The 21,898-nt window shown below is 45.2% G+C and overlaps 1 protein-coding gene and 1 non-coding gene across 5 annotated transcripts in view; one reads left to right on the top strand and one right to left on the bottom strand.

Moving 5' to 3' along the window:
• Window positions 1–21,898, top strand: part of patj (PATJ crumbs cell polarity complex component) — a 355,365-nt gene that overhangs the window by 73,451 nt on the left and 260,016 nt on the right. For all 4 annotated transcript variants that reach the window (XM_067990267.1, XM_067990266.1, XM_067990265.1 and 1 more), the window contains exons 17-18: window positions 576–644; window positions 7,070–7,201. In XM_067990267.1, coding sequence (XP_067846368.1) covers window positions 576–644; window positions 7,070–7,201 — 201 coding nt within the window. The remainder of the gene's footprint in view (window positions 1–575; window positions 645–7,069; window positions 7,202–21,898) is intronic.
• On the bottom strand, window positions 1,702–1,809 carry LOC137326051 (U6 spliceosomal RNA). Its single transcript, XR_010964069.1, has one exon. It is a non-coding gene; the product is annotated as a U6 spliceosomal RNA (small nuclear RNA).

The following is a 21,898-nucleotide window of genomic DNA, read 5'->3' as shown; positions in this document are numbered from 1 at the left end:
TTTGTTTGAAATGAGGAACCAACATGAGGGCAATGGCAGAGGGAAAGTACCAGCATCATCATGACACTGGGCTGAAGGGTTGCAGAAATTTCTACTTAAGCAATTCAATATAGGCTGCATGCTAAATATTTCTACTTCGTTTTGGAGAAAGCAAAATCACATGCTGATATTTGAACATCCCACTGGAATAAACCTATAAATTTTCTCTTCTGACATTTCCTAGTGGTTTATAGTTTAAAATACTCTCACTTTCTATTGACTTGCTTAGTCTGCCTGCTGTGATAATCCAGTCACACATTGCATTTCAGTTTTTGTCAAAATAATGTTTTTCTGCATAAGGTAGATGATTGAGAAAGGTCTGCTAAAATTAAGGTGGTTTTTTGTTTGTTTGAAGTCTTTGTAATGCACTCCTGTCTGTGAGATTTGTACACACCACGCAGGACAAGATATGCCTGTGGTGTGTGTGTCTTAGAGCATCCATTCTTACCATTTGTTATTGAACATTTTCTGGGTTCATTGTTGCCCCTAAAAGTATCAACTCTTGTATCTTAAATATTTGTGTGTTCTATTTTTAGACTGAAGAGAAAGATGATCAAGTGATTAGGCCACCATCTCCCTGGAGTAGTGAGAATTGTATCAGCCAGGTAAATTTAGCAAATCTTTGGAGGACCAAATTTCTGTTGAAAATTCTATTATTGGATTGCGAATCAAATGGGGAGGGGGAGTGTATGTGTGTGTATTTCGATAAACCATCTTCTCCTACTTATCCCCTCTTGTGTATAAGATTCTTTGCCCTTACCCATGATTTCTGAAAGGAGATTTTTTTGATTTTTAAAAAATTTCAAAATATACTTTATTTCATAGAATTTACAGGTACACACAGTTCAAAGTAAATATTACAATTCCAAATCAGTACATTCCAAACCAAGAACACTACAGATCGTACACAAAGCGATCTCATTATTACAATTCAAACACAGAATTTCTTATGACTCATGGTGTACGATACAAGGTTGGATGGCCTTTCCCCTTAGAGCCTTTGAGTAGGTCGCACCTCACTTCAGTGCACCCTGCAGCACATACTGCTGGAGCTTGGAGTGTGCCAGTCGGCAACTCTCGGTCATGGCCAGCTCCTTCATCTGGAAGATCGGCATGTTTCGGGTGGACCAAAGAGCCTCCTTCACCGAGTTGATGGTCTTCCAGCCGCAGGTGATATCTGTCTCAGCGTGCATCCTGGGTAACAGCCCGTAGAGCACAGCGTCCTGTGCTACCGAACTGTTTGGGATGAACCGGGACAGATACCAATGCATCTCTCTCCACACCCCCTGCGCAAAGGGGCAGCCCATCAGGAGGTGGAAGACTGTCTCCTCCACATCACAGCCTCGAGGGCAGCTCGCGGTGGCGCTGAGTTTCCATGCGTGTTTGGAGGGCCTTTCTCACCACCATCCAGGCTACATCCTGGTGCCTGTTGGTCAGTTCCGGCGATGAGACATTCTGCCAAATAGCATCGACCATCTGGTCGGGGAACAAACCGATCGAGTCGACCCGCTCTGTTCCTTGCAAGACTCTTAGAACGTTTCGTGTCAACCACTGTCTTGACAGCCTTGTGGTCGAAGGGGTTCCTCCTCAGGCACTTCTCCACCTGGGACATATGGGGGGACGTCCTGCGCCTGCTCGGCTAATGTTGCCAGACCCAGCCTTAAAAATATGGAACGCTTCACGAATTTGCGTGTCATCCTTGCACAGGGGCCATGCTGATCTTCTCTGTATCGTTCCAATTTTTTTTCAAAATACTTTATTCATAAAATTTGTAACAATACATACAATACAGTTGTCACATCACATTTCAAACGTACACAATACAGATTATACAATTTGCAAGATACATAAAGTACAGTTCAAATATGATTCCAACAATACAGTTACACATTGTACATGATAATTACATTCATGACACTCTAGGGTGCCTCATTTTTTACAATCAACACAGCTTATTGATTACAGGTATGTTACATTTCTTGACATTCTGCCCGAGGGGGTTTTTCCCCTGATTCCAGCCCCTCGGTATACAACGGCGGGAGGGCTCCAAGTGGTAGCCTTTCCCCACCGAGCCTCCGCGGCAGCCCACTTCAATGCGTCCCTGAGCACGTAGTCCTGGACCTTGGAATGTGCCAGATTGCAACACTCGCTTGAGGACAGCTCCTTGCACTGGAAGACCAGCAAATTTCGGGCAGACCAAAGGGCTTCTTTCACCGAGTTGATGGTCTTCCAGCAACAGTTGATGACTGTCTCTGTGTGCTTGCCGGGGAACAGCCCGTAGATTACAGAGTCCTGTGTTACAGAACTGCTAGGGACGATCCTGGACAGATACCGCTGCATCTCTCTCCAGACCTTCTTTACAAAGGCACATTCCAGAAGCAGATGGGTGATGGTTTCATCCCCACCGCAGCCTCCTCAGGGACGGCGTGCGGTGGCACTGAGTCCGGGAGTGCATGAAGGATCTGACGGGAAGGGCCTTTCTCACCACCAGCCAAGCTACATCTTGGTGCTTGTTTGAAAGCTCTGGCGATGAGGTGTTCTGCCAAATGACTTTGGCAGTCTGCTCGGGGAACGAACCGACAGGATCCACCATCTCCTTTTCCCGCAGGGTCTCGAGGACGTTACGTGTGGACCACTTGCTGATCGTCTTGTGGTCAACGGTGTTTCTCTGCGCAAACTTTTCTACGAAGGACAGGTGGGGCGGAACGGTCCAACTGGATGGAGCGTTCCGTGGCAGCGTGGCCAGGCCCGTCCTTCGCAACACTGGGGACAGATAGAGCCTTAGCACGTAGTGACACTTTGTGTTTGCATACCGAGGGTCTATGCACGGTTGATGCAGCTGCACACAAAGGTGGCCATCAGGATGAGGGCCACATTGGGCACGTTTTCCCCCCCTTTCTCTGGAGATTTGTACAGCGTGTCCCTGCAGACACGGTCCATTTTTGATCTCCAGATGAAGTGGAAGATGGCTCCGGCGACCGTTGTGGCGCAGGAGCGAGGTATGGGCCAGACCTGCACCACGTACAGCAACACCGAGAGCACCTCGCACCTGATATCATTCTAACTTTAGTATTTTTTTCATAAAATATACTTTATTCATAAAATTTGCAGCAATACATACAATACAGTTGTCATATCACATTCCAAACAGGATGAGGGCCACGTTGGGCACGCCTTTCTCTGGAGATTTGTACATCGTGTCCCTGCGGACATGGTCCATTTTTGATCTCCAGATAAAGTGGAAGATGGCTCGGGTGACTGTCGCGGCGCAGGACAAAGTATGGGCCAGACATGCGCCATGTACAGCAACACCGAGAGCACCTCGCACCTGATGACCAGGTTCTTGCCCACGATCGAGAGGGATCGTCGATCGCAGAGTCCCAGTTTCTGCTTCACCTTAGAAATACGCTCCTTCCAGTTCTTGGTGCACGCCCCGGCCCCCCCGAACCAGATCCCCAGCACCTTCAGGTAATTGGACCTGATGGTGAAGGTGACAAAGGATCAGTCGGTCCAGTTCCCAAAGAACATGGCCTCGCTCTTGGTACGATTTACCCTGGCCCCTGAGGCCGGTTCGAACTGGTCGCAGATGCTCATCAATCTGTGGACGTCGTCCATGTACAGGGAGGCCTTGAGCTGTGTGCCTCCGCTGCCTGGGATCATCACCCCTCCTAACCCTGCATCCCTCCTGATGGACTTGGCAAAGGGTTTGATGCAGCACACGAGCAAGATGGAGAAGAGAGGACAGCCCTTCCTGACTCCAGATATGATCGGAAAGCTTTCTGATTCCCACCCATTGATTGAAACGGCGCTACTGATGTCTGTGTAGAGCAATTGGATCCAATTGCGGATTCCCTCCCCAAAACCCCATTTTGGAGAGCACGTCCATCATGTACGTGTGGGATATTTTGATAAGGCCTTCTCCTGGTCCAGGCTGATCAGGCATGTGTTCACCCCCCTGTTCTGTACATAGGCGATCGTATCCCTGAGTAGCGCCAGGCTATCAGATCTTCCTGCCGGGCACAGCGCAGGTCTGATCGGGGTGGATTACCACCTCCAGGGCTGACTCGACCTGATTGGCGATGACCTTGGACAGGATTTTGTAGTCCACGTTAAGTAGTGAGATGGGTCGCCAATTTTTGATTTCTTCCGTCTCCCCCTTCTGCTTGCAGATGAGGGTGATGATGCATTTCCTCATGTAGTCTGACATGCTGCCTGCCAGAAGCATACCCCCGTACAATTCCAGCAGGTCTGGGCCTATCCAGTTCCACAGAGCTGACTACAACTCCACCGGTAAGCCGTCGCTTCCGGGAGTCTTACTCTTCTCGAAGGAACGGACGGCCTTTGTCAGTTCGTCCAGAGTTAGCCGGTGATCCAGACTCTCCCACTTGCTGTCGTCTAGAACCTCCGTGATAGACAACAAGAAGGACTGGGAGGCCGCGCTGTCTGTGGGCTTTGCGTCGTACAGTCCGGCATAAAAGGATTTGCAGATCCTCGTATGTCGGGCTGCGAGGACGTGACCGAGCCGTCCTCTTCGTTCAAGCTGCTGATCACAGAGCTCTCTCTGTGCACCTTTTGGAAGAAGAAACGCGAGCAAGTCTTGTCCTGCTCCATGGAGCGGACTCTGGACCGGAAGATTATCTTGGAGGCCTCGGAGGCAAAGAGCGAGGCTTGCTGGTCCTTCACCTCTCTGAGTTCCTCCCCGACATCGATCTCCATCGACTGCAGCAGGAGAAGATTCTGCATGCTTTTCTGGAGTCAGGACGTTTCCCTCTGCCTCTCGCTCGCCTTCTGAACACCTTTGAGGATGAAGAACCTCTTTCTGTTTGCCTTGATGGCTTCCCACCAGTGCACTGGGGAATCAAAGAGAGGCTTTACGGTTCTCCAGCCTTTGTAATTCCTCTTCAGTCCCGGGGTCAACAGTTTCACGTTCAGCTTCCATGTCCCCCTGCCCACTCTCTGATCGTCCTGTAGGTGACAGTCGGCCAGGAGGAAGCAGTGGTCCGAGAAGAACATCGGTGTGACCTTGGTGGATCTGACCTTGAGCGTCGGGGACTCAAACAGGAAGTCTATCCTGGAACGGACGGACCCGTCTGGTCTGGACCAGGTGTATTGACGTGCCCCTCCATCTGCAGGGTTGCTGAAGACATCGCACAGCTTGGTTTCTTTCACCGCTTCCATCAGGAGTTTGGACGTGGTATCCAGTTTGATGTCGGCTCTGCCGGATCGTCCAGCCACATCGATGATGCAGTTGAAGTCACCACCGAGAATGACCGGCCTGGAAGTCGCCAGCAGCAGTGGGAGCTGCTGGAAGATGGCCAACCGCTCGCTGTTCAGAGTCGGGATGTACACATTGATCAGCCAGAGCGAAGCGTTTTTGTACATTACGTCTGCTACGAGGAGGCGACCCCCTACCACCTCCTTTACTTCGGTGATGGTGAAGTTGCCTCCCCGCAGCAGAATCCCCAGGCCGGAGGCACGGCCATTGTTGCCTCCCGACCAGATCGACGGCCCGTGGGCCCACCGCTGCGACCATTGCCGGTTATTGCTGAGGTCCTGCAAGAACAGCAGGTCGCTCTTGACCTTGGCCAGGTAGTCCAAGGTCGACACACATCGCGTAGTGCATTTAACGCTACGCACGTTAATGGATGCGACTTTCAGACCCATTTTAACAACAGTTTAAAGTCTCACCCGACAGTCCGTTTGCTGTTTCCAGCTCTTGGCCGTGTCCCTGCATCCAGGTGATCTGTGCAAAGTGTTCCACACTCCCTGAGCTGAGGTATGAGTCCTGTTCTGCCTCAGAGAGGGGGTTTTAGTATATTTTTTTCATAAAATATACTTTTTTCATAAAATTTGCAGCAATACATACAATACAGTTGTCATATCACATTCCAAACATACACAATACAGATTATACAATTTGCAGGTTACATCAAGTGCAGTTCAATGAACACATTGTACATAATTACAGTTCATGACACTCTAGGGTGCCTCATTGCATTACACTCATTACAGATTATTGATTACAGATTCATTACAGGTACATGATAGATTCATTACAGGTACATTAGATTACATCAATTTGAATTTTACATTCTGCCTGAGGGGGTTTTTCCCTGATTGCAGCCCCTTGGTATACAATGGCGGGAAGGCTCTAAACGGTTGCCTTTAGTATATGTGCTGCCGAAGCGAGCTGTATCCAGTTCAATTGTGAGATACGTAAGAGCAGCCCAGGAAGACATGCCCTCCACTCTTGTTCCCTTCTGTGATGTTCTGACTAATCTGGAAACTGCTGTGTGGGGAACCATGGCCTTGTAACTGCATCTTGCCGATGTGCAGCACCATTGGACCACTAAAAATTGTTCTTTTGGGGAAGTTGTGCCATGCATTTTTAGAATGTTACAAAGTAGTTTTGATGATGCACAAAATATGCAGCATAATTTCAGCCAAAGAAACATGCATTTTGAATTTAGCTTTGTGTGAGAGACAACCTCGAGGACATGGTCTAGTACAGTTTAAACTTTACACCAATTGCTTTATGCTGATTCATACTGTGCTGCACATGTTTTTAATACTGATGGGAGGAAAATCTCTCTCTCACTGTAAGGATCCCATGTGAAAGAGTTTGGGGATTCTGAATCCAGAGGGTGTTAGCCCACAGCAAAAATATGCTCACAAAATTCTACACAGATTAGTACAAAATTGACAGTCTCATTCAGAGTGACATAAGAATGACTGGCGAGGGAAATAAAAACAAAATGACACTATTCCAGTCGAGGGTGTTTTGCTAAGGTAGGAGCTAAGGCATATTGTGGCAGAGTAAACAATGTTACAGCTTCCTGTAATGCAGCTGACCTGGGAATACATGATGCTGATACCAGAAGACAAAAATAGGGAAATAGATTTTCACAGTCCAGAACTGAAATCCTTTACAAACATTCACTGACAAAACAAAAATGACTTTTAATTAAAGACTAATATGAATGCAAAGCAGTTGATATCTATCAATTACAAGTCAATTTTTTTTCCAAAGGTGGAATTGGATACTGAGTCAAATGCAGAAGAGGATGAAGTTGGGGAGTTGGCTCTATGGACTTCAGATGTGAAAGTGATTGAACTGCATAAAGATTCTAAAGGTTTAGGTTTCAGCATCCTAGACTATCAGGTATTTTTCCATTCAGATAATATGCAAGCTTTTTTTTAGCAATGCACAATAAAAATGTACTTACAGGTTTTGTCCAATAGTTTTCTCAAACAACTTTTAGACCATGTTTTAAACATTAAGACTCCTTAGTCGAAATTGTGAACATAAGACGAGAAGACCATAATAAAGGAACATCTTTTATTCCATGTACTATTATATTTTCTTACATTACTAAACTGTTGCTTAGTACTGAATAACAATGGATTGTATTTGGTTTTAGATTTTATGGCATTTTTTTTCGTTTAGTAACTGTCAGTTCTTTCATATTTAAAAGCTAATTTGGGGCATTCTCCTATACCCTAACCCTATTTATAATCCCTTGGTACTGGGGATTTTCAAAATTGTGTATGGTTGAGGCAAACACTTTGTTCTGAAATTTTTATTGATTTCTTTAGATGTGCGCAACTGTGTATGGTACAGTCTAACCCAGTTGGGTTTCCAGACTCTTTCTGTCAGATAATATGTTGGGTTTCCATTTGATGAAGGTATTTATGCAACATATAAACCCAGCTGGATAGTACATGTGTAGCAAAATTGGTGGTGGACGTATTGTGATGTCTGGTATTTTTGGAAGTTTTTAAGACTTTTCATTGTTGCTTTTTCTTTAATTATTGAGGATTTTCATCAATTTCATGTCAGCAGGCTCTTTACCCATGGGAGAATATCACAGCTGAGCCCAATCCTGTCCTTACACTAACATTTCCAGTACAGGTCACTTAATAGTGATCAGGACAGGAGTCCTAGCAAGTTTTTCCTCTCCCTAGCTAGGGAATACTGAGACCAATTTTTGTGCCCATATCACTGCCCAAGCTGAGATCAGCCAGCAGCACAGACCAGGAATCAAATATGGATACCTTCTTGGCCACATCAGAGTCACTGGAGCATTTGTTTTTGCCTGTATTCTAGGTATTCATTTTTCTAGTTTTCACTCTTCAACATATTCATTTTATCTTAATGGACTATTTAGTTACTTATCTCATTCAGAAGTTGCAGATAACTATGTTCACAGACTTTTTAACGTTGGCCAAATTCTAGGTGTAAGATGTTTGGTTAGCTTTGTGCCTGAGATATAATAAATACCGTTTGAAAAGGCAAACTGCTTACATCACCTGAGATATGGAGGATGGTTTTTTACATGGGTCCACTGTTCTATTACAGATGCACGTACTCTGAATCACTGATTTTCTTTAGTTATCGTTATCTTTTGGCAATCTCCGGAAGAAGGGCTTTCAACCGGTCCACTGTCAGAAATCTGAAAGAGGTGGCTTCACACTGGGAAGGAATGGCTATAATGCAAAACCAAAAAAAGGCAACCTTTTAACATTTGATTAAACTCTGGTAGCCATCTGTACCATAGTTAGATTTTAATGATTGAAATAAATTGACTACCCTGTCAGCTATTTTTGAAAGTCAGTGTGCAGTGCCCCTTATGAGAGTTTGGGTCCCTTGTATAGAGCCTTGCCTTTTCCAAATTGACATTATTTCAAGCTGATAGTGAAAATACGGCTCCAACCTACATCAACTGTGAGAAAAAAGGCAATACTCATTTTTAGTATATTATACACGTTAGAATTATACCAGTTCTAAATTGGCAAATAGCACAAGGCAAGTAATCAACTCTCAAAATTTTGTGAAGTTAATTTGAGCTACCAGCTTGCTTCCCTGCCCCTCTGCTGAAAAATTCTTCAAAAAAAATTAAACAATTCTGAATAAAATGCTTATTCTAAGACAGATTATCTGGTCATGTATCTCATTGCTGTTTGTGGGACCTTGCTGTGTGCAAATTGGTTGTTACAGTTCCCTACATTCTAATTGTGACTACACTTCAAAAGTACTTCATTGGCTGCAAAGTGCTTTAACATGTTTTGAGGTCATGAAAGGTGCTATATAAAGTTATTTTTTTCCTACTTTATTCTGACTCAGAGTTGCGTGCAACATTTTCTCAGAGAGGCCTACTTATTGGTTGGGAGCCTGAGGCTTAATTAATTAATTGGCTAGTGGTTCAATTATTGAATTGGGTTTTGCTGAATTTTTTTTCTGCAGATGGTTTGGTTTTTTCTGACTGCTGTCCATGTCAATCACAGCAAGCCCTTCCCCTCTATTGACTCCAGAATTTAAGGATCCCTCCCTTCTGAATCTCATGAGTGCCACCACATATTGGAGGTGGTTTTGGGGGGCGGGGCGGGGAACAAAGAGAGTCATCACACACCGGGACTTTTGTTTTATGATTGATGAAGAGTAGCCAATTGCAAAGTGTTCCAAGAATTGCCGATTGTAAGCCTCTCCTCCTTCATCTGTCCAGTGATGGAAAAGCCGAGAAGTCCATGAGAAAACTGAATTTTTCTTTGTGATGAGGAAATATAAATGCAATGCACAATGAACTTTATCTGAGGTAAATGAAGTAAAGTGTTTATGCAGTTTATGTTTATTAAGACAGCCTCCTGTTTATTTGCTGTTCCAAGGACACACTTATCACACTTCCTCGAGCAAGTTTTTGACCCTTTCAGGGCTATTCCATCGGGTTGGTGTTTACTCCCAATGTTCATGCCTGGATTTAGGTGTTGAGAGTCACTGGGCTTCCCTGCATTTTTACTAAATCTAATCAGCAATTAAACATATTGTCACATTGCTGGATTTAAAAAAAAATTTGCAGCTATATAGTCCTGATGTAGCTGAATGGAAAACCGGAGGAATTTGAGAACAGGTTGGGATGGGAGAGGATTGGGCTGCAAAATTCTGCCCACCTGCCCTCCCTGTGTGCTTCCTGGTCTGTTTCCCATTCACTTGCTTGTCTGCGCTGAGAGCAGTATCTGGGAGTACCAGGGAGCAGGTAGTTCCAAAGTTTGCAAGCGTTGGGTTGCTGTTGGCATCTGCAAGTATTGGGGATTCAGGGCCATACATGTGCCCGAACTTGGGAAGGCACGTATGAGGCATGACAGCATTGAGAGATGTCATAGGATATGGGAATATGGGTTTGGTCTTGGGGTGGGAGAGTAATGTGAGAGTGTCCTAGGATCTGGCACTTGGAGAAGGGGTCTGTTGGAATCTAGGAACAGCAGATGGGGATTCTGGGAGCATTGGGAATGAGTGTCGTTGTGTGGGAACAGCAATGGAGAGGGCGGTCCCATGCTCTGGGTAGATTGGCACGATCTTGTAATCCACAAGGAACGTGTCGAGGAGTCCTGGAGCATTAAAAGGATGGGTCATTTATCTGGCAGCATTGGGCCAGGGTCTGCCAGTATTGAGGAGAGAGGCAGGCAGTGGTAGCATTGAGTGGAAGGGGAACTCGGAAAATGTGGCATTACCTCTCATGCCACATTTAGCACCTTCAGCAGTTTGAGGAGTAGCTCACTGGTGAGTTCCCATCCATTTGCCAGGAGCCAGATTTAAGTAAATTAAAAGTGCTTGCAGTCAGTAAATACACTGAAAGTGCAGTAAGTTTGTCTAAGCTACTTAAGGCCAGTACCCAGCTGATTGCTGGGAATTCATCGCATAAGACATTCTTGGGCTCGGAGTTGGAGGATAGCACAAAATGAAATGGGTGGGGATGGATGATAGTAAACAAATAGGAAAGCGCTTGGGGTGGGGTGGTGGTGGGGGGGCCGAGGGGGGCGGTGGGTGGAGTAGTGTTGGACGGACGAGGGCCAGAGGCTCAAGGTGGCTCAGGATCGGAAACAGTAGGGAGCATTTGGTGAGAGACCTGATTTTCACAGGCCTCAGGTAGGAGGGTGCTGCAGAGAACTATACCACTGACCTTGCAGAAAGAGCTGGGATGACTCCATTAGAAGAGTAAGGATAATAAATTGCACAGTGCTACCTACCATGGAGTCAGAGCTAGCAAGACGAGACAAGTTTATGTGCAACTGGCATGTTGGAATAGCATTACAGGAAGAAGTGTTGCACGTATAGGAAGAATACCTTGTATGCAAGACTTTTAATGTATTGTATATAAATAATGATTTGTGTTACAAATAGATTTTATGATATACCAGGATCTTGCATAGTTTCTAAATAACATTAATTGAAATCATCAATGTTTGGGTTTACAAACATGAAAAATATACGAAAATGAGCAGCAAGAATCCGCAAAGCTTTAAGTGTGTGTGTGTGTGTGTGTGTGTGTGTTGAAAAGGAAGCACATGGAATATCCTTATTGTGGTTTTGTAACTATAGTTCTTGAACAAATGATTGCTTGGGTTCTTGGCCTTTCATCAAAAGTCAGTGTAGCAGTTCTGGTCCAATGTACAGATATCATCAGTGAAATTTGAATAATGTCTGAACTGAGTTGACCTGGAGGCAGGTCACTGATTATGTTTGGAATGTTTTTGGCACTGTAGTACTAATGAATGGTGCACTTCCAATTTAAAAGGTATTTCTTGTGATAGTTGTCTGATGATCCTGCTCTCAGCCAGGTTATGTGATCAAGGTGTTAAAGCTATGGTTCTGAATGCAGAGTGAAATCACAAGGCAAATTGACCTGTTAGAAGTTAGTTCAGCATGGAATTGGCAGTGGGTGCAGCTTGAAGGGAATCTGAGGATAGCAAGAAAAAAACAGAATTTATTTTTGGCTTTTTTAAAAGTATTTTGGATATGTTTCTGTGGTTTTTTTTTCATATTTACTTTTCTTGGCATATAAATTGCAGAAGTCTTTTGATGCCTAAACAAAAAATTAGACTCATACCAAAGTTTTTAAAATCTTAGAATAGTTTATCATATAAAACTGATTAGGTTTGAAGGATATTGGTTTCCTCTTAAGCTTATAATAATCCTGATTTGATTCTAAGCAGCTGAGCTGTGCAAAAATCCAGAGTATCATGCATTAATAGTTTGTTAAATGTTGGGCCAACACATTTTTTTTTCCTTTACGGGAGAATGAATTTGATCCTATGCGTCTGCTGTCAGTTTTTTTTTTGAAGGAGAACAGTATATTTTCGTATCTATGGGCGATTCACTTTATAAGGACTGCCATCTGAAAAAGGTGGTGAGCTCATGGTACCAAATGGAATCATTGTGTGGTAGATCTCAGAACACATCGCTTACCAGCTGCATAGTCATAAGTTTAATACATACTGAATAAACAAAATTAAAGCAATTAATTTCATGTGTTATAATTTTGACAGGTATAACGAGAGTTGTTGTCTCTGCTCCATATACCATTCCAGTAAGAGTCTGCAGGTGTGTTAAATATGAACAGTGCAAACATTGTAATGAATTATGGTTGGAAACATTTACAGATTTACATTTAAATGTGTACAGGGCACAGAACGTACTCTGGGTGGGGGACTTCAATGTCCATCACCAAGAGTGGTTCGGCAGCACCACTACTGACCGAGCTGGCCGAGTCCTGAAGGACATAGCTGCCAGACTGGGCCTGCGGCAGGTGGTGAGCAAACCAACACTAGGAAAAAACCTACTTGACCTCGTCCTCACCAATCTACCTGTCGCAGATGCATCTGTCCATGATAGTATTGGTAAGAATGACCACCGCTCACAGTCCTCGTGGAGACGAAGTCCCCTCTTCGCACTGAGGACACCATCCAATGTGTTGTGTGGCACTATCACCGTGCGAAATGGGATAGATTCAGAACAGATCTAGCAGCTTAAAACTGGGCATCCATGAGACGCTGTGGGCCATCAGCAGCAGCAGAATTGTATTCCACCACAATCATGACCTGGCATATTTCTCATTCTGTCGTTACCTGCAAGCCAGGGGATCAACCCTGGTTCAATGAGGAATGTAGAAGAGCATGCCAGCAGCAGCACCAGGCGTACCTAAAAATAAGGTGCCCACCTGGTGAAGCTACAATTCAGGACTACATGCTTGCTAAACAGCAGAAGCAACGTGCCATAGACAGCTAAGCGATTCCACAACCAACAGATCAGATCAAAGCTCTGCAGTCCTGCCACATCCAGTCGTGATGGGTGGTGGACAATTAAACAATTAACGGGATGAGGAGGCTCGGTAAACATCCCCATACTCAATGATGGCAGAGTCCAGCACGTGAGTGCAAAAGACAAGGCTGAAGCATTTGCAACTGTTTTCAGCCAGAAGTGCCGAGTGCATGATCCATCTCGGCCTCCTCCCGATATCCCCACTATCACAGAATCCAGTCTTCATCCAATTCGATTCTCTCCACGTGATATCAAGAAACGGCTGAGTGCACTGGATACAGCAAAGGCTATGGGCCCCGACAACATCCCGGCTGTAATGCTGAAGATTTGTGCTCCAGAACTAGCCGCGCCTCCAGCCAAACTGTTCCAGTACAGCTATAACACTGGCATCTACCCGACAATGTGGAAAATTGGCCAGGTATGTCCTGTCCACAAAAAGCAGGACAAGTCCAATCCGGCCAATTACCGCCCCGTCAGTCTACTCTCGATCATCAGCAAAGTGATGGAAGCTGTCATCGACAGTACTATCAAGCGGCACTTACTCACCAATAACGTGCTCATCAATGCTCAGTTCGGGTTCCGCCAGGACCACTCGGCTCCAGACCTCATTACAGCCGTGGTCCAAACATGGACAAAAGAGCTGAATTCCAGAGGTGAGGTGAGAATGACTGCCCTTGACATCAAGGCAGCATTTGACCGAGTGTGGCACCAAGGAGCCCGAGTAAAATTGAAGTCAATGGGAATTAAAGGGAAAACTCTCCAATGGCTGGCGTCATACCTAGCACAAAGGAAGATGGTAGTGGTTGTTGGAGGCCAATCATCGTACTGCCAGGACATTGCTGCAGGAGTTCCTGAGGGCAGTGTCCTAGGCCCAACCATCTTCAGCTGCTTCATCAATGATCTTCCGTCCGTAAGATCAGAAATGGGGATGTTCGCTGATGATTGCACAGTGTTCAGTTCCATTTGCAACCCCTCAGATAATGAAGCAGTCTGTGCCCACATGCAGCAAGACCTGGACAACATCCAGGCTTGGGCTGATAAGTGGCAAGTAACATTCGCGCCAGACAAGTGCCAGGCAATGACCATCTCCAATAAGAGAGAGCCTAACCATCTCCCCTTGACATTCAACGGCATTACCATCACCGAATCCCCCACCATCAACATCCTGGGGGTCACCATTGACCAGAAACTTCACTGGCCCAGCCACATAAATACTGTGGCTACAAGAGTAGGGCAGAGGCTGGGTATTCTGCGGCGAGTGACTCACCTCCTGATTCCCCAAAGCCTTTCCATCATCTACAAGGCACAAGTCAGGAGTGTGATGGAATACTCTCCAGTTGCCTGGATGAGTGCAGCTCCAACAACACTCAAGAAGCTTGACACCATCCAGGACAAAGCAGCCCGCTTGATTGGCACCCCATCCACCACCCTAAACATTCACTCCCTTCACCACCGGTGCACCGTGGCTTCAGTGTGTACCATCCACAGGATGCACTGCAGCAACTCGCCAAGGCTTCTTCGACAGCACCTCCCAAACCTGCGACCTCTACCACCTAGAAGGACAAGGGCAGCAGGCACATGGGAACAACACCACCTGCACGTTCCCCTCCAAGTCACACACCATCCCGACTTGGAAATATATCGCTGATCCTTCATGGTCGCTGGGTCAAAATCCTGGAACGCCCTTCCTAACAGCATTGTGGGAGAACCTTCACCACACGGACTGCAGTGGTTCAAGAAGGCGGCTCACCACCATCTTCTCGAGGGCAATTCGGTATGGGCAATAAATGCTGGCCTCGACAGCGACGCCCATATCCCATGAACGAATAAAAAAAAATACAAGAAAAATGTGTACCATTTTGGCCTTTAAATATAACCCCCTATTTCCTGTGTCTATTAAGCCTATGTCTGCAAAACCGTAATTGAAAATTGCACAATAATTAAATTATTATAGGAAAATATTTTGCATGGACTCAAAGAAGGGTTTTGATTAGCATACGTAATTCCCTTCTACGCAGACCCTCTTTGTAGCCCTGATGTAAATACCAGGGAATTAAAGGCAACTTAAAACTAAGAATCCATTTTATTTAAAAATGTACATACTCATCTAACAAGTATAATGAGCAATGTGGTATATCTGTGTCTATTTTAATGCTTAGTTGTTGTATCGTGACAAAATGGTTCCTGGTTTACAAAAATTCAACATTAATTGGATGGCCTTCAATCATAACCACACACTGATTTAAAAAAGTTGATAGCTTTTATTGAAGTGTTTGAAACTCCTGCTTGTTGCAGGAAATATTTTTTTTTCGTTCATGGAATGTGGGTATCACTGGTGAGGCTGGCATTTATTGCCCATCCCTAATTGCCCTTGAGAAGGTGGTGGTGAGCCGCCTTCTTGAACCACTGCAGTCCGTGTGGTGAAGGTTCTCCCACGGTGCTGTTAGGTAGGGAGTTTCAGGATTTTGACTCAGTAACGATGAAGGAATGGCGATATATTTCTAAGTCGAGATGGTGTGTGACTTGGAGGGGAACGTGCAGGTGGTGTTCCCATGGGCCTGCTGCCCTTGTCCTTCTCGGTGGTAGAGGTCGCGGGTTTGGGAAGTGCTGTCGAAGAAGCCTTGACGAGTTGCTGTAGTGCATCCTTTGGATGGTACACACTGCAGCCACATTGCACCGGTGGCGAAGGGAGTGAATGTTTAGGGTGGTAGATAGGGTGCCAATCAAGCTTCTTGAATGTTGTTGGAGCTGCACTCATCCAGGCAAGTGGAGAGTATTCCATCACACTCCTCACTTGTGCCTTGTAGGTGGTGGAAATGCTTTGGGGAATCAGGAGGTGAGTCACTCGCCGCAGAATACCCAGCCTCTGCCCTACTCTTGTAGCCACAGTATTTATATGGCTGGTTCAGTTAAGTTTCTGGTCAATGGTGACCCCCCAGGATGTTGATGGTTGGGGATTCGGTGATGAGTAATGCCATTGAATGTCATGGGGAGGTGGTTAGACTCTCTCTTGTTGGAGATGGTCATTGCCTAGCACTTTTCTGGCGCGAATGTTACTTGCCACTTATCAGCCCAAGCCTGGATGTTGTCCAGATCTTGCTGCATGCGGGCACGGACAGCTTCATTATCTGAGGGGTTGCGAATGGAACTGAACTGAATCATCAGCGAACATCCCCATTTCTGACCTTATGATGGAGGGAAGGTCATTGATGAAGCAGCTGAAGATGGTTGGGCCTTGGACACTGTCCTGAGGAACTCCTGCAGCAATGTCCTGGGGCTGAGATGATTGGCCTCCAACAACTGCTACCATCTTCTCTTGTGCTAGATATGACTCCAGCCACTGGAGAGTTTTCCCCTAATTCCCATTGACTTCAATTTTACTAGGGCTCCTTGGTGCCACACTCTGTCAAATGCTGCCTTGATGTCAAGGGCAGTCATTCTCACCTCACCTCTGGAATTCAGCTCTTTTGTCCATGTTTGGTCCAAGGCTGTAATGAGGTCTGGAGCCGAGTGGTCCCGGCGGAACCCAAACTGAGCATCGGTGAGCAGGTTATTGGTGAGTAAGTGCCGCTTGATAGCACTTTCGACGACACCTTCCATCACTTTGCTGATGATCGAGAGTAGACTGATGGGGTGGTAATTGGCCGGATTGGATTTGTCCTGCTTTTTGTGGACAGGACATACATGGCCAATTTTCCACATTGTCGGGTAGATGCCAGTGTTGTAGCTGTTCTGGAACAGTTTGGCTAGAGGCGCAGCTAGTTCTGGAGCACAAGCCTTCAGCACTACAGCTGGAATGTTGTCGGGGCCCATAGCCTTTGCTGTATCCAGTGCACTTAGCTGTTTCTTGATATCACGTGGAGAGAATCGAATTGGATGAAGACTGGCTTCTGTGATGGTGGGGATATCGGGAGGAGGCCGAAATGGATCATGCACTCGGCACTTCTGGCTGAAGGTGGTTGCAAACGCTTCAGCCTTGTCATTTGCATGCACGCGCTGGACTCTGCTATCATTGAGTATGGGGATGTTTACAGAGTCACCTCCTCCCGTTAGTTGCTTAATTGTCCACCACCATTCACGACTGGATGTGGCAGGACTGCAGAGCTTTGATCTGATTCGTGGTTGTGGAATCGCTTTGCCTCTGCTGTTTAGCATACATGTAGTCCTGAGTTGTAGCTTCACCAGGTGGGCACCTCATGTTTAGGTACGCCTGGTGCTGCTCCTGGCATGTTCTTCTGCACTCCTCATTGAATCAGGGTTGATCCCCTGGCTTGTTGGTAATGGTAGATTGAGGAATATGCCGGGCCATGAGGTTACAGATTGTGGTGGAATACAATTCTGCTGCGGCAGATGGCCAACACCGCCTCATGGATGCCCAGTTTTGAGCTGCTAGACCTGTTCTGAATCTATCCCATTTAACACGGTGATAGTGCCACACAACATGTTGGATGGTGTCCTCAGTGCGAAGAGGGGACTTCTCTCCACAAGGACTGTGCAGTGGTCACTCCAACCAATACTGTCATCGACAGATGCATCTGCGACAGATAGATTGGTGAAGACGAGGTTAAGTAGGTTTTTCCCTCGTGTCAGTTTGCTCACCACCTGCCGCAGGCCCAGTCTGGCAGCTATGTCCTTCAGGACTCAACCAGCTCGGTCAGTAGTAGTGCTACCGAGTCACTCTTGGTGATGGACATTGAAGTCCCCCATCCAGAGTACATTCTGTGCCCTTGCTACCCTCGGTGCTTCCTCCAAGTGGTGCTCAACATGGAGGAGGACTGATTAATCAGCTGAGGGAGGGCGGTCGGTGGTAATCAGCAGGAGGTTTCCTTGCCCATGTTTGACCTGATGCCATGAGATTTCATGGGGTCCGGAGTTAATGTTGTGGACTCCCAGGACCACTCCCTCCTGACTGTATATCACTGTACCACCACCTCTGGTGGGTCTGTCCTGCTGGTGGGACAGGACGTACCCAGGGATGGTGATGGAAGAGTCTGAGTCTTGCATATTAGCACCACGATATATGATTCAGAAACAGGATGTCAATTTAAGATACCCGCTTCAAGAACATTTTCAAATTCTTGATTTCAGATTGTGGTCTCTGGTCTAGATTAGTTGATGAACTGAACTTTACTTGGGTGAAGTCTGGCTCAGGTGATCAAGTAAGCAGGCTAAAATCAGTTGAGCAGCCTGATGGTTCAGAATAACCTTATCTGGTGCAAAAATTAAGTATCATTGATAATATTGAGATTCTCAGCACTCTTCTCCCAACATTTGGGCTTTAGTTCCTCTTGTCTCAGCATGATCTTCTCCACATAACAATGCATAACTGTGTGGGAAGAGACCTTCTCCATATATTCTGTGGTCAGCCAACAGGAGCTAGGCTTGTGGATGGTGGAATAACCCCTTGAGTTTTTTCAAAGTGAAATACTTGGATGGTTGTCATGCACTAGTCCGTTCTACAGCCTAGCTGAAACTGATTAAACTCATCCCAGCTGTAGCTGCCAGACTGAAAGGATAGGCAGCTCCGAATCTTGAATTTGTGACCATCTGGTTGGTAAGCTGGTAGTGTAACCACAAGACTACTGGGTTGTTCCTTAATCCATTTTTAATTTATAACATCTGCATTTTTTTTACCAGATTTGAATTGTCATTAGGTGTATAACGCATAATAGAACTTAACCTCCCTACTTCCATAAAAAGATAAAAGGACTGCATTACTTAATACTAAGTCAAACTGCACCAGCAACCAAATGCACTGTGGTAGTAAGTTGCATAATATGCTAGGTTAATTTCACTGGTACAAACTGTTGTTAAAATAAAAAGGTTTATTCAGTATCAGTGTAACTGGGTATGTCAGAGACACCTTGCCATATTTATAAATTAAGGACAACAAAAGAATGCAGGAGGAACTTTTTTAATAAGGGTAGCAAGTATGTGGAACAGATTACCGATACGGATGCTGGAACAAGAAACCTTAATGGGTTTCAAGAAGGACCTTTTTTTTTATTCATTCATGGGATGTGGGCGTCGCTGGCAAGGCCAGCATTTATTGCCCATCCCTAATTGCCATTGAGAAGGTGGTGGTGAGCTGCCTTCTTGAACCGCTGTAGTCAGTGTGGTGAAGGTTCTCCCACAGTGCTGTTAGAAAGGGAATTCCAGGATTTTGACCCAGCGACGATGAAGGAACGGCGATATATTTCCAAGTCGGGATGGTGTGTGACTTGGAGGGGAACACGCAGGTGGTGTTGTTCCCATGTGCCTGCTGTCGTTGTCCTTCTGGGTGGTAGAGGTTGCGGGTTTGGGAGGTGCTGTCGAAGTAGCCTTGGCGAGTTGCTGCAGTGCTTCCTGTGGATGGTACACACTGCAGCCATGGTGCGCCGGTGGTGAAGGGAGTGAATGTTTGGGGAGGTGGATGGGGTGCCAATCGAGCAGGTTGCTTTGTCCTGGATGGTGTCGAGCTTCTTGAGTGTTGTTGGAGCTGCACTCATCCAGGCAACTGGAGAGTATTCCATCACACTCCTGACTTGTGCCTTGTCGATGGTGGAAAGGCTTTGGGGAGTCAGGAGGTGAGTCAATCGCTGCAGAATACCCAGCCTCTGACCTGCTCTTGTAGCCACAGTATTTATATGGCTGGTCCAGTTAAGTTTCTGGTCAACGGTGACCCCCAGAATGTAGATGGTGGTGGATTCGGCGATGGTAATGCCGTTGAATATCAAGGGGAGGTGGTTAGGCTCTCTCTTGTTGGAGATGGTCATTGCCTGGCACTTGTCTGGCGCAAATGTTACTTGCCACTTGTGAGACCAAGCCTGGATGTTGTCCAGGTCTTGCTGCATGCGGGCATGGACTGCTTCATTATCTGAGGGGTTGCGAATGGAACGAGACAGGTTCTTGTCAACAAATGGGATTTAGCGTTATTAAAAGTGCAGCAAGGGAATATTGTGGATAGATGGGCAAGATGGATGCCTGAAACTGTTACGATGTAACTGGCACAACTGGTTTAGCCTACCATCACCAGGTTTCACCCTTCTCTGCCAAAACCACCCGTGACTCCATAATCATCCTGGAGAGCAAAGATGACTCTGGCTTCTTCACTACCATCCATCTCCTTAAACCTTTCTCCATCCCCTCCATCTTTACTTCCAACAAGAAGTGTGAAGAGCTCATGGACTTGTTTGTCACTAAGATTGAGACCATCTGATCAACTGTCTCAGCGGCTTTTCCCCTTCCCTTTGCCCACAAGCCAAGCTTCCCCCAGAATCTCCCTGCCTTCGCCCTGAACCTGCGTGTCTCCCTAGTTTTTCTTCCAGCTTCTGTTGTGCTCTCTCCGAGCTCAACTTTTCACCTCCTGCTGTCTTGACCTCATTCCCACTCAATTATTGGTCACCTAACTCCCCTTCCTGGCCCCCATGCTAGCTGACATTGTAAAGGGCTCACTCTCCTTAAGTATAATCCCCCTCATGTTCAAAACAGCCGTCACCTCCCTTTTCACAAAAACCCACTTTTGAACCCCTTGTCATTGCAAAGTACTGCCCATCTCTAATTTTAAAATGTTGTGCCCTTTTGGCATTCATCAAGCATTTATACATAATGGTTTACCTGAATGGCAGACATATGAATTAGTTCAGATGTATGAATTAGTTGAGACATATGCAGTGACCTGTTGTATTAGGGCTATTGCAATCCAGCAATTGGGAGAAAATAATCCTTCGCTATCATTCTTCCCCACTGCATCCTTATCCTCCTTCCCCCTTGTCACAAGAAATTGCCAAGTTATTAGTTTAAAAAATTCAGTCCAGGCAAAGTTTCTGGTAAAACCACCAGCTATATAAGACAGAAGAAGTTAACTACAAAGAGCAAATTTCACTTGTATAGTCAGAATTAATAGAACACTTCAGTAATGCCTGTGGAGTTCCTTTCTGTACAATATTAGTGATAGGTTTTGTTCCTGTTTATTATGAATGTTTTCCATTTCCTTTTTTAGCTCCACCAATTTCGAATTTGGCGTATTTGTAAAACGAATCTTTTGAGCTCAATTTATGACCTTTAATCCTCAGTAAACATCATCACAAAGGGAAAATGTCACATTAGTTTGTAAACAGTTTTTGCCTATACTTGCTCATGCAGGCTCTGGAAAAAGTGTAAATTTTGATGTTTTGGCTAATCTGGTCTGTTGTTAAGCAGCATTTTTTTTTGAAAAAAAACAATGTTTTTTATATTTTAACATTTGTGATATGATCACATTAATGAGGTCACCTGTATAATTTGATAAATACAGTCATGTTTCCATTTTTATTTTGTTTGTGAAGTTAGAAGTTGTTTTAAACACAAGATTTAAATTGCTGGCATTCAAATTTAATTTTTGAATTTATTCCTGCTGGATAGAAAGCTATGGTGAAAAGTTTGTGTTTTTGGACTAAAGATTTTGTTCACACTTATTGCCAAATGTGTAATACCATGACAAAGACATAGAAAAGATTTTTAAAATGTTTAAAAAGGAAGGACAGCAAAGTAACTTAAAAGGATGAAGAATTCTGAATTTTTTTTAAAAAGGGATAGAAAAGGTGGATCAAAAATGGTGCTTCTAAAAATAATTTTGCAATAAGGGGAATGCAACTTGTAGGGAAACAGTTGAAAAAGAACAAAACTGGAAATGATAAATTAAAGGACAAAATAAATCAACATACGAGAAATTAATGAGAAACAAAACATATATTTGTAATTAGAAAACTAATCTAATACTGCCAGAGATCACAAATTTGGTTCATT

The sequence above is a fragment of the Heptranchias perlo genome, chromosome 9 (genome assembly GCF_035084215.1).
Source record: "Heptranchias perlo isolate sHepPer1 chromosome 9, sHepPer1.hap1, whole genome shotgun sequence".
NCBI classification, from domain to species: Eukaryota; Metazoa; Chordata; class Chondrichthyes; order Hexanchiformes; family Hexanchidae; genus Heptranchias; species Heptranchias perlo.
This window is presented reverse-complemented; position numbering and strand designations above follow the sequence as displayed.